The 12,952-nt window shown below is 32.7% G+C and overlaps 2 protein-coding genes and 1 long non-coding RNA gene across 5 annotated transcripts in view; 1 reads left to right on the top strand and 2 right to left on the bottom strand.

The window, feature by feature from the left end:
• The window catches only part of LOC106113434 (GDT1-like protein 5), a 22,506-nt gene extending 13,276 nt beyond the window's left edge, over window positions 1–9,230 (bottom strand). Inside the window, exons 1-2 of one of the 3 annotated variants that reach the window (XM_013306200.1) lie at window positions 9,057–9,230; window positions 8,613–8,736 (exon numbers count right to left, since the gene is read on the bottom strand). In XM_013306200.1, the coding sequence (XP_013161654.1) occupies window positions 8,613–8,729 (117 nt within the window). In that variant the 5' untranslated portion in view covers window positions 8,730–8,736; window positions 9,057–9,230. Of the gene's footprint in view, window positions 1–2,953; window positions 3,371–8,612; window positions 8,737–8,838; window positions 9,000–9,056 lie in introns of those variants that run through there. The other 2 variants (XM_013306208.1, XM_013306190.1) reach the window with 2 other exon arrangements.
• A 260-nt stretch (window positions 9,231–9,490) lies between these two features.
• LOC106118027 (exosome complex exonuclease Mtr3) lies at window positions 9,491–10,893 on the top strand. Its single transcript, XM_013312608.1, has 4 exons — window positions 9,491–9,733; window positions 9,807–9,924; window positions 10,009–10,168; window positions 10,366–10,893. The coding sequence occupies exons 1-4, from the start codon at window positions 9,565–9,567 to the stop codon at window positions 10,891–10,893; spliced, it is 975 nt and encodes a 324-aa protein (XP_013168062.1). The 5' UTR covers window positions 9,491–9,564.
• A 797-nt stretch (window positions 10,894–11,690) lies between these two features.
• LOC106113105 (uncharacterized) lies at window positions 11,691–12,345 on the bottom strand. The gene is made up of 2 exons (XR_001227647.1): window positions 12,155–12,345; window positions 11,691–12,060 (listed from the first exon to the last, which is right to left on the bottom strand). It is a non-coding gene; the product is annotated as an uncharacterized LOC106113105 (long non-coding RNA).
• Between the last annotated feature and the right edge of the window lie 607 nt (window positions 12,346–12,952).

Below are 12,952 nucleotides of genomic sequence, written 5' to 3'. Positions count from 1 at the left end.
ATATATATATATATATATATATAAATTGCTGTACGTTAGTCTCGCTAAAACTCGAGAACGGCTGAACGGTTTTATCTTATCTTGGTCTTAAAATGTTCGTGGAGGTCTAGGGAAGGTTCAAAGGTGAGAAAAATTCGAATGATTGCCGGGAAAACCTTTAATACCCTTTTTTGACAGCCAATTATACAAAGTTTGCTTTATAAAATCATTATTGTAAATTTTAATTGCAAATATTTTTTTCATCAGACGATTGTTCTTCAAGGGTGGGAGTATGTTTTTTTTTGTTTACCACAGACTAATTAAAGGTTCATAATATATTCGTTTCGACCTACCGTAATATCTTTATGAACATACACTTTAACCTGCGAGTCACGTAACACCTAAATATAGACATCTGTAGACATCATCAGCTGACAGAAGTACGAAAATATTAACTGGATATACTTTTGAAAATGTATATTTCTATACTAACACTATATATAGAGGAAATATTTGATTCATCATCATCAGCTCACTATAAATCGAAAAACACATTGGTACATGGCGGGATTCGAACCCAGGACCTGCAGATTGCAAGCCAAGTGCTTGACCCCTGAGCCACCGATGCTCTCTGTTTGAATATTTGATTGTTTGCATTGAATAGGCTCCGAAAGTACTAAATCGATTTAAAAATTCTTTCAGAGTTGGGAAGCTACACTTTCCATGAGTGACAAGAGCTATATTTATTCATTTACAGGCCTTTAAGATAAATGTTTTACAGTGTTAGAGCCCGCTTTAACATCTTCGCACGAATTGGCCCGGCTCGCCCAGTGAAATACCACGACCACACAGAAGATAGGTGTGAAGTGGAAGCAATTCTGCGTTTCGTCTGATGAGTGTGCGTCCCGGAGGCCTAATTTAGTACTCTTTCCCTTCCTACCCTTTTTCTTATAAGGAAAGTAAGTGGAAGTGGACTTTCCGGATGAGAGGATGCATGGAAAGGGAAAATATTTTATTTCTGTGCATCCTCTCCTCCGTCGATTAAAGGTAGGCAACGCATATGCAATTGCATATGTCTATGGGCAACGGTCACTTCGCTACATCAGGTAGCCGCTCGCTCGTTTACCACCTTATGAAAAATGTACGTGCGATACTTATGTCTAAATATGACGACAATTAAATTTTATATAAGACTTGAAATTGAATGAAGCGCCAAACAACATATTCAGTATTAATATTGTTTCACAGATAAAAAAGTACGCATAGATTAAAATGTAAATAAAACTGAATATGCGTGAAGAAAATTGGGGACGAAGTGAGGCGTAGTTCCGGCCGGTATTATTAGATATGACGTCATCGGTTTTGGATATTACAGGGACGTCCTCGCTGTGAAAATCGCACAAGGTCACCTTATGTCTCGTTACGATTCGCACATCCGTAGATATTTTACGATTTTGCACAATTTTATAAAATTTTACTGCAAAATTATAAATAGACAAGATTAGAATATGTTTATTTTACTTATTAAGTTAAATATGATATTTCAAAATGTCTTTATAAATTGATAAAGATGCAGTGAAAACGCTGTGGGTGGTTTTTGTCGTCCAAACAAGTTCGATATCACATGAGAATGCCAGTATACAATAGGCCAGTAACGCTGGCCTGACGTTGAATATATGGGCTCACTGGCGCCAGTTAATATTTACATTATACCAGTTGTATGGCATCGCTTATTTTGAGCGCCTCTGTCTAAATCTTACTAATATTATAAATGCGAATGTTTTAATGGATGTATGTTTGAAGGTATCTCCGGAATAGCTCAACGGATCTTGATAAAATTTGGCATAGCCGTAGTACATAATCTGGAAGAACACATAGGTTACATATTAAGTTTTTTTAATTCGCGCGAACGAAGTCGCGGGCTATCGCCTGCAAACTTTCAAATTATTTACTAGCGATAGCTAGTAAATAATTAAAAAATCTGTTGTGTTGCCTTTCATCCCGGTTTGTGTGAACAAACCCTTAATGAATGGGTATAAATTAATGAGACGTATAATTTTATAGCTGAGATGACGCGCGAAATTGTGACAAACACGACAATGTCGTGTTTATGTTGTTCAGAAATTCATTTTTTATTGTATTCGCCAGAAAACAGTTTCCAAAACCTACATGCAACTTAAACAATAGACTATGACGAGTAATCATTCCTTGCATTTTCTTTTTAAAAGAAATGTTAATTTATATCCTATATTAATTTTAATATTGCTTATGATAACAACGGATGTAGATTTGAATTTAATCCGTCATAAAATATAAAGATAAATGGCTTAATTTACGGAAATAACTTTCAAAATAAAATTTTCAAGCAAATCGTTTGATATTATAATCATTTGAGACAATCGTGAGTTCATCAAAACTTGAAGTGGAACAGAATTACACAAAGAAATTATAACATTAAATATAGGCTTTAAATAATAAAGAGAGACTCCGTCCACGCGGAATTAAAAAAAAAAACAATTTTAGTAGCTTATGTGTTCTTCCAGACTACATTCTATATGTATGCCAAATTTCATCGAAATCCGTTCAGCCGTGCTGGAGATACTTTCAAACAAACATCGATCCATACATGCAAACATTCGCATTAATAATATTAGTAAGAAGTAAGATAATAAGATCTATTTTATGAACTTATGTATAAATCTATTATATAATGTAAATATTTTCATCAAATACATAAAACTTTACAGATGTGTCAAAATGTCTAGACGTTGTTTGGTTATATGAAATACATAAGAAATCAAACTGCTTGATTATATGATAGAAATCTACTAATAAAATTTTCATTTTCCAATTTATCTGAACCATAAAACTAATACTACAATAAATAACCGCATTTTTGTGAACGTAATATTCCGAAACATTTTTTTTTCGAGATCAACAACACGAAATAACCAGTAGCAAAAAGTAAACAAACCTTCATAATCAATCCCAGCAACCATGCTTTAAAACCGGTTTCCTCCTCCATCGGTATCAAATCGGTTGTCATCAAATCCGTCGTCATAAAATCCGTAGACATTGTTGTCGGGAAAAAATCCGTAGTTAACTCGGTGAAATTCATTTTCACAAAATTTCAAATCCACAATTAAAAAAAAACAATTAAAAGAAACAAAACTGTCAACCGAACATCACTATTCAAATTCGAAAATTAAAAATAAAAATTCGTTTCGCGCCAAAATATATGAACGCGTTCATCTGGTGCAGTCGGCAGCACAAAAGCACGCTTTACACTGATATCAAGATATGACTTGACAATAGATAACACTTTATATACTACATAGTCTTTTATATACCACATACACGATAACGCGACCGGGCAACGCGCGGCCCGACACAGTACTAAACACGAATAACTAAAGGAAAACTCAAAGAACGTTAACACGGTCAGGCTCTGTAAGGCTTGTCTAAATGCTACTAAATACTACCTACTGGTATTACTATAAGGAAAAATTACGTAACGCATTATATTTAAAAATTATAGAAGTAATTTATTGTTACTTTAAAAAAAGAAATCACCAGACATTTATTGTATCAATAAAACAGACAATACGATGATTCACATCAAGTTGTCAAGACACATTACCACTAGGTAAAAAGCCTAATGAAACAAAACTGCATGATATATGGCATTTTCTATGAATTAAGTGAAACACAGAGGGATAGAGAGGGATTTAATTTTATAGATAAACTAGCTGTAGCCTGCAAATCTGTTTGTGCGGAATAAAAAAAACATAAGTAGCCTATGTGTTCTTCCAGACTATGGTCTATATGTATGCCAAATTTCATGGAGATCCGTTCGGCCATACATACATCCATCCATCTAAACATTCGCATTTATAATATTAGTAAGATAAGATATTCCGATTGTCCGCTCTATAGCAGATTCGTTTGAATATCTTTGACACAAATGAAACTGTTAATTGCTTTGAACCAGGTCATATCACGGGCACGTGGAAACAATCGTGAGAACTGTCCATTGTAAGTTAAATATTACGATGAAATTCGACTACATCTATGAATCCAAACGTTTAACGTAACTTAATAATAATGAAAACGTATGAAAACCTCGAAATTATGCTTATGATTGGATTATAACCTCAATTAATTTGATACAATCGTAATATAAAAAACTGCTCTTTGTATACACAAAGTATACTTAAGTTGTCTAACCAAATTCATTTTTAACCATAAACAACCATAACTATTATCTCAACAATATAGACAGAGATTTCATTCATAGAAGTTGACTGTTATGATGTTACATTCACTATTTCAAAAGACTTTTGCCCATAAGCCAGTGCAGGAAGCAATTGACTTGGCAAATATAAGATTTACTTGTTTCGACTTAATGTTCAATGTGGCCCGTAGTGGGGCAGAGGGCGTCCACAGTGCGCCGGCATGGTAAATAAAAAACGTGGTGCGCTCAGTGGCATCCGACATTAAGACAATCGAACTGATACGGCCTACGAGCTAACGCTGAGTCCAAGATATCGCGGAAAATAGACGGGAGTTAAAAAATGATTTTTCCACAACCAATATCAAGAAGTTCAGATGAAAACTTGATAAAAGAAGTCTAAAGAGAAAGTAGGACTTTTTTTTAAATATTACCAGATTTTCTTGTAAATTTACTAATATTTATTTTACCATTCAAACTAAGCTCTGTGCTTGTGCTCGAACATGGTTTACGACAATACTCGAATGGCGGGATTCGAACCCCCGACCTCGTGATCGGAAATCCGTACCCTTAATCATTAGGCTATTGACGCTTTTTTATCATAAGGTGGCAAACGAGCGAGCGGCCACCTGAAATCCCCGAAATAGCGAAGTGACCGTTGCCCATAGAGATACGCAAATTGCATATGCGTTGCCTACCTTTAATCGACGGAGGAGAGGATGAACAGAAAAATGCAACCTCTTCTCAGGAAAGTCCACTTCCACTTCCCATCCTTTCCTTATAAGAAGAAAGGTGGGAAGGGAAAGAGGACTAAATTAGGCCTCCGGACTTTATAGGACTACTCTAGAAATTAAATTTCTGGCACCTAAATCATCTGCAGGATACCTTTCCTTTTAGTATTGCTTGTTAACGCTTTGCAACTTGGTTACTATGTAAATGTTCAATCTTTACAAATGTTCACAGTAATCAAACACATGTAGCATAGCTTTTTGTATACATAACTCATAATGTACACATTTTAATAAGCATAACGACAAAGACTCACGTAATATTGTCATCAAAGTAAAATAGTGACAATGGTATTCAATAGAGTTATATTCGGTTAAACTTGGATAGGTTAATGTTTATTCACCTTGAAGAGGTTATACTACTCAACGATATTGATGATGTTTTTGGAATGATAAGTTAACTCGGTGAAATTCCTTTTCACAAAATTCCAAATCCACAATAAAAAAACAATTAAAAAAAAAACAAAACTATCAACCGAACATCACTATTCAAATTCGAAAAATAAAAATTCGATTGAAGAGGTTATACTACTCAACGATATTGATGATGTTTTTGGAGTGATAAGTGCTAACTGTCTTGAGTCATTTAATCGTTATTGTAGCATCCCTTAGTGTAGAATTCTCATATACCAATATTACTAATATTATAAATGCGAATGTTAGAATGGATGTTTGTTAGAAGATATGTCCAAAACGTCATGGATCTTATCTATTTGACATAGATGTAGAACATAGTCTGGAATAACACATAGGCTACTAATTAAGTTTTTTTCATTCCGCGCGAACAGAGTCGCGGGCAACAGATAGTTCAAGGAATTAACAATTACTGCCACATCCAGAGTCAAACGGAGATAACAATATGTCTTAATACAAGTATTTCGGCAGTGGAAACTAACGGTCAGCTTAGTCAATCACGTTATTACATTCACAATAGTGTTGAAAGCCAGTCAATCGCTACACGTGACTCGGCTTATACCACAAAACTTACCACAGACTAAAATTTAAATTTCGTAATTACTATATCTTTAAAATAAAAAATGCAGCATTGGTATAGTTTCTTATTTACTTTTAAACTTATGATAATTGTTAATTTAATTAATTTGAATAATGTTGTATAATACATTTTGTCATGAAAAACATTGTGTAATGTCCGCTCCATACATGATTTTTCGAAACTCTAAGATCCTTCAACTTTTTCAACTCGAATGGATGCTTCGCCCATATCATAAAATGTATTGACAAAAATCTAACTCCAAAATTCCTCTAAAAAGTAGCAAAGTTTCAGTCATTTGCAAACAAAGAGAGTGAACGAGGAATGGATATGTATTTAACAGAGAAACAAAACACCAAAACTATTCGGAAATATCATAGAGAACTCTAAAATACCACACGACTTTCGTTTTAATTTTGAATTAGAAGCAAACATTAAAAAATTAATATTAATGCATCACATAATCAACATTTTTGTATCTGAAAAAAATTATCTTTATTCTATTTCGAAAACTATTTAAAAACAAATTTTGTCTCAAACCGATAATAATCGATTTATTCGTCTTTGCCAATTCATGGGAAATCGATCAAGTCGATTGAAAATTATGTAACAACTAATTAAAAATGAAACAGACTACTTTGAAATTCGGTAAAACTAATCCGACCATGTAGCGCGACCAATATCTCATTTTCTTAAAAATAGCACAATTTGTTCTTTATTATGACAGCTGGACTCAACTTCGTATTACAAAATGGCGTCATCAAATGGAGACCATTTCATGTAAAGAAGAAAGAGCATTCTTCATAGATCTTTCAAAGACAATATGTTAGATATGTTTACCAGGAACCCCATAAAAAGTACTTTTGATATAACTTAGTTCATTTGTGATGGCAAAATGCTGTTGCGGTTTTTATGGGGAAGAACATACTTTATGATATCGATAAAACTCCATCACTGATAATAGCGTCATCACTCATCGACAAATAAAAACTTGAATGCAATTAGTAAAACAGCAAACCACAGTGAGGAATAGAAAACTCAATTATATATTGTACCTATATATACTTGAAAATAATACCTTGTTTTCATAGCATCACAATCTTACACAAAATAATTATGATCTAAGCCTGAAGTAAACAATTTGTGTACCTTAAGGATTAAAATAGAAAAGATGCTAATAAAATGATTTGCAAAATAAAAAAATTAACATTAGTTTAAGCGCCATCTATTTATCATAATAGAAAATTTAAATCATTCAGACAACAAAAAAGAAATCGTTTGAAATACAGATGGCGTCAGAATCGAAGTAATATTTTTGTTGTATTGCTAGAAAACTTACAGAAAAAAGTGTTCCAAATAATATAAAACATCTTTGTTTAAAATTACATGGTCCGCCGCTCGTCAAGGATATTTGTGTTACCAAAAGGTTAATTCCTTGTACAACTAAACAAAATTAAAAGTAACATAAATTATAGGCAAAGTATATTTAAATAGAATTTGTATAGATTGGTTACAACTTTAAATAACATTACTCTATTCTATGTCATAAAAAGAGCTAACAAGAACGAATAGTAAAAACAATAAGTCTTAAGAAAATTAAATATAATTGCAAAAGTTTCTATGGATGTTATTTATTATGTACTGTCACCCGCAACTCTGTCAGTAGTGTAGTATTAAGATATCTTAATATATAGCTTATGTCTTTTTCCAGACTATGTTCTACAACTATGCCGAATCATCTGTAATAAACATCTATTCATACATCTAAACATTCGCATTTATAATATTAGTAAGAAGAAAAAAGTGGGATCTCTAAAAAAGTTAAAAAGATTTCAAAGACCCTGATTGGTTAATTGTTTTTTATTATGTAAAACATAGTCAGGACTATCAATATATCAGTGACAAGATAATGTATAGGCAATAAATTTTATAATCTTGTTTGAAGATGGAATATTAATAATTGATTATCTATGAAATATCTTCCTTAATTTTGTGAAGAATTAATAATTAAAATATTATGTTTCAAATTTTTTTTAAATCTGATTTTTATGTTATGTTAAATTCAGGACGATAGTTGTTTGATGGTAGACTAGCAGTTGAATTAAACTGAGATTATTGTTCGTTCTTTACCAGTCAATACTAGATTGTAGCAATTTCAATCCAATATGGTATTTTAATGAATTATAATAATTTCAATGGTATAGTAATTACTTAGAATATCTTACTTTTGCATTACAAAGACTGTGAAATGTATAACTAATCATGTTATATGGCAAATTTGACATAAACCTTTGTCTTATTTTGTAAAATTAAAAAAAAAAACATGTCAACAAGACAGCCAACATAAAAAAATACATGGTCATACCTATTTATCTATGTATTCCCTAATGTCATATCACTACATTCCATCCTCTCTCTTACTCTTTGGTTTTTTTTAATATCCTAAGGTGAAAAACAAGCAAATGTCTAATATCTCTTTTTCTACCTATGCAAATATTATAAAGCTTAATAAACCATATCATAAGAATATATCTTTGTTTTCATCATCATAACCTTAAGATGGTGTTCAGCTATTTAAATATTTAAAAATTAAATTTATAAAGTAGTAATGTTAGCCACTTACTTCTGAAGTTGGTGATGGTGATGAAGACTGTAACAGACTCTGGCCTTCAGCTTTGGACATGGCCCATGTCACAATCGACACAAGAACCACCAAACAAGCAGTCCGTAGCTTCAGCATTTTGATGCTGTAATACAATGAAATAATAAAATCTAGAGACGGTATAAAACAACTAAAACAAGAACAATACACTAATAAAATAGTATAACACTCGTAAAGTAACACTTACATTCTAAAGTGCAATTGAGTTGTAAAATAATAGTCACCAGTCAAGACTAATACATTTATACGTCTATCAAGATAAAACAACTTTTTTGAAGACGAAGGTTATTTCCATACAATCAATAGTGCATATCTAAGAACCATGACCACAGCAAGAACCAACGTCACCGGCTCATTGGTGAATGCCAATGCCAACAAAATATGATGCTAAGAAATCTAACTCACTTTTTACTTATACCCGATGGTTTCTTTTATTCTTATGAATCTTACCACTGCTAAATACACTATCTAATACATTTTGCTATGTTAAAATTATACACAAAACTTGTTTTAATTCAATTTCAAATACCCATTTTTTCACTGATCTAAAAAATTACGACAACGTGACAATTCAGTGAAATATTGTCAGTTCAGCTGACATTTGTGACGTCAATGTCAGATGTTTTATTTTTTAATTTTATGATCTAGTAACATAGACTTTTAGGTCCAATGTAATTTTCACATTACAAAGAGTAAAATGCTATTTACTGCTCTTCTGTTCTGTTCTGTTTATGGCTCTCCCTCATCGGATTGGGCCAATGTCAAGTGATTTACTACTCTTTTTGTACATTTTTTCCCTTTGCTCTATATAGTAACGCACGCTTCCGCAATTGTCAAATGCACATGTCAGTCAGTCATCTAAAATCTAAACAAGTCAAGTAAACGAAACCAAAAAAGTGGTTAGAATATAAAAATGCCTCTTGATTATAGAAGATTTAATGGCCCAGACGACAGTGTGTCCTATAAACGATTCACACCAGACTTTTTAAAGAGTTATGAGGAACTGTTAGGTGATTTACTTGAAAAAAATAATCTTAAAGATGAGCAAGCATCGGACGAAGCACAAAGAGTTTGTAAATTTTGTATGTAGTTTCTTATTAACCTATTATTATATAAAGTGGTAAATACGAGGTTACTAATCATATTTCTGTTTAGTTGCTGAAACGGACACGATATCCCAAGCCAAAGGTTCGGCGTATGTAGAAATAAAGAATACAAAAGTTGTTTGTTCGGTATTCGATCCTAGAGAAATACCTCATCAAAATGAGTTCAGGTTGGTTACTACAACAATAATTTTTATTCACATTGTAATGATAAATTACGTTTACTATAATGTAATTAATTTTATAAATTTCAGTCACCTTGGGCAAATATATTGTGAAGTTAAGTTTGCGCCATTTTCATGCTCATCGCAACGGCGGCCGCCTGCTCCCGATGCTGAAGACAAAGCTTTATCTGAAGCTTTGAGACAAGCTATAGAGCCAGCTGTTTGTAGACATTTATTCCCTAATTATCAGGTTATTGTCTTGTTTTACTAATGTATTTTTATTATCACAAAATAAACCCATACACCCAAAACCACCCAGCATGCATGTATAGATGCATAAATATGGCAGAAGTGTGCTAGGACCATGTCGATGGAAGTGTGTGGTGTTGTTCAAATCAACATGTTATTAGAACTGTCGGTATTTTAATTATATTTAAAAAATTTCAGATTGATGTCTTTGCGTATATCATAGAGAATGATGGATCATGTCTGGCTGCTGCTATAAATGCTGCTGGTCTAGCACTCACCGATGCTGCTGTTCCAATGTATGATTTGATAACAGCATCTTCTATGGCAATACTTGATGACAAGATGTTTGTAGTTCCTAATGAGGAAGAAGAGGAACTGGCAATGAAAAGTCAGGAATCAAAAGATATCAATCATGGAGTTATAACATTGTCTATGCTTTCCGAATTAAGTCAAATTACAAGTTTCATACAAATAGGTTCATTGGAGACTGATTGTGTGATAAAAGCAATGGATATCCTTGAAAAAGAATGTAAAGAACTTGTACCGAATATACAGAAAGTTGTTGTCCGTAATGTAATAAAGAATGTAAAACGGCAACAGATACTACATGAGAGTGCTAAAGAAATGGAAGAAATACTTGATGAAAAATATAATCTATGGCAAAAATCATTAAAAGCTAAATCCTATTTGTGTTTTTTTCTTTCTTTTTTCTCATTATTGGCTTGACCAGAGACAGTTTTGTACCAATACCATATGTTATTTACAGTGGTTCTAATCTAATTCTGTAGTAACTCAAACATTACATTGGAACCTGGATAACTGAGAATCCTAGGAACCACAATATTTTTCATGCTTAGAGGTATCTCTAAAATCTCAGCTTCTTACTGGCCAATGTTGAAACACTTATACAAGTTCAACTGTACCATTAAATTTTGTTATTAGCAAAAAATTTTCAACTTAACCCTGCTATTTCATAGCTTCCATGTAGTCAAAATGTCATATCCAATGCCAATCTTTTGCAATTCGAAACAGTTTTAACAGTGGTAGAGCCCGCTTTAACATCTTTGCAGGAATTGGCCCGGCTCGGCCGGTAAAATATCACAACCACACAGAAGACAGGCGTCAAGTGGAAGCAATTCCGCGTTTCGTCTGATGAGTGTGCGCCCCGGAAGCCTAATTTAGTTCTCTTTCCCTTTCCACCCTTTTTCTTATAAGGAAAAGATGGGAAGTGGAAGTGGACTTTCCGGATGAGAGGATGCATGGAAAGCGAAAATATTTTTCTCTCTGTGCATCCTCTCCTCCGTCAATTAAAGGTAGGCAACATATATGCAATTGCGTATGTCTATGGGCAACGGTCACTTCGATATTTCAGGTGACCGCTCGCTTGTTTGCCACCTTATGATATATCATGACAAAAATTCTATTCAAATTAAATTAACAGCTTTCTAATCATATGTAATTGGGAAGAGCTTTTGTCCTATTAGCATTTTGGGAATAGGTTTGTATATCATGACATCACTGACTACAGTATTTAAAATATCTGTGTTTAGCACATATTTATTTTTAAAAGTAATTTCTCAAGTGTACACTTAAAAACGAAGAGCAATATATTAACCATCATAAAGTCTCAATTAGTCTTCTGGTTTTTCTGGAGGTGGCCCACAAGGCTGCAGCATTTTTTCCATTAGGTTAAATTTAACTCTCGCCTTAGACTCATTTTCAACTATTGCAAAGTAGCTTAGTAAATCCGGATGTCCCATATAGCTACAACACGAGTCGCGATGTTGATTCGTTAACCACTCGTATTTTGTAGTATCCGCATGCCCTGTGCCGATATATTTACTCTGAAGATGTTCTAACTGGCTGTGAATGTTGTATCGTTCACCCATTTTGCTAAAATAAATGTTATGAATGAATGAATGAAAAAAAAATGAATTCATTTTAACATTATTTGGTTATTTTTACACTGTAGTCAATAATTACATACCCCTTTGTTGCTTAATATATCCCAAAAATTTATAAAGACAGAGCCTTAAAGTGGAAATGTATTTCCTAAAATATAATTAAATATTTAATTGATATAAACAAACTTTATAATTATTAACACTGCTTATAATATTGAAAATGTCGATAATTTGAGTTTGACAGTGACATCCGGGTGATAGCCGTCATGTCAGCGTCGCTAAAAGCAACAGAGTATTAAATTATTATGATGAATTGATTTCGCTAAATTTACTGAAATTCGCAGAAATCTAAAAGAAAAATAACTTTCTTTCCTATTTATTTATTTTTACATTTCACATTATATACAACAAAATGAATACAAGTTATAATTATGATCTTTGAAAGTCACCTTTGCCCTATCGTAATAAAAAAGTGAATCGGAATCGGTTTGCGGTTTGCGCCATTTTCAAATTTATTTGATGGGTGGAAACTTAGAAGAAGGACGGTTTGTATGGAAAGTGGCGCCACCTTTTATATAATGGTAAACATCATTTCATCTCATGGCTGAGAAGAAGCATCATTTCTGTCATCGAGACATTCATGTGTCATTAAACCGCTACGTTTTTTTCGTATTTCTATTTCTGTATTCTTAGTTAAATGTTGTTTCATTCATTTTGTTTTTAATTAAAATGTGTTTTCGTGAAAAATGACGATGTACGCAACTGTGTTTTAGATGGACTGATTATGGTAAGTTACAATTCAATAAAAAATTTCATGTTTTTCCCATACGTCAGACTCATTTAAACATTTAAATATTTTCGTATTTTGGTGTAGTTTTTAG

The sequence above is a fragment of the Papilio xuthus genome, unplaced genomic scaffold, assembly GCF_000836235.2.
Source record: "Papilio xuthus unplaced genomic scaffold, Pxut_1.1 DF829758.1, whole genome shotgun sequence".
Lineage (NCBI taxonomy): Eukaryota > Metazoa > Arthropoda > Insecta > Lepidoptera > Papilionidae > Papilio > Papilio xuthus.
Note: the sequence above shows the minus strand (reverse complement) of the source record. Positions and strands in the feature narration are given on the sequence as shown.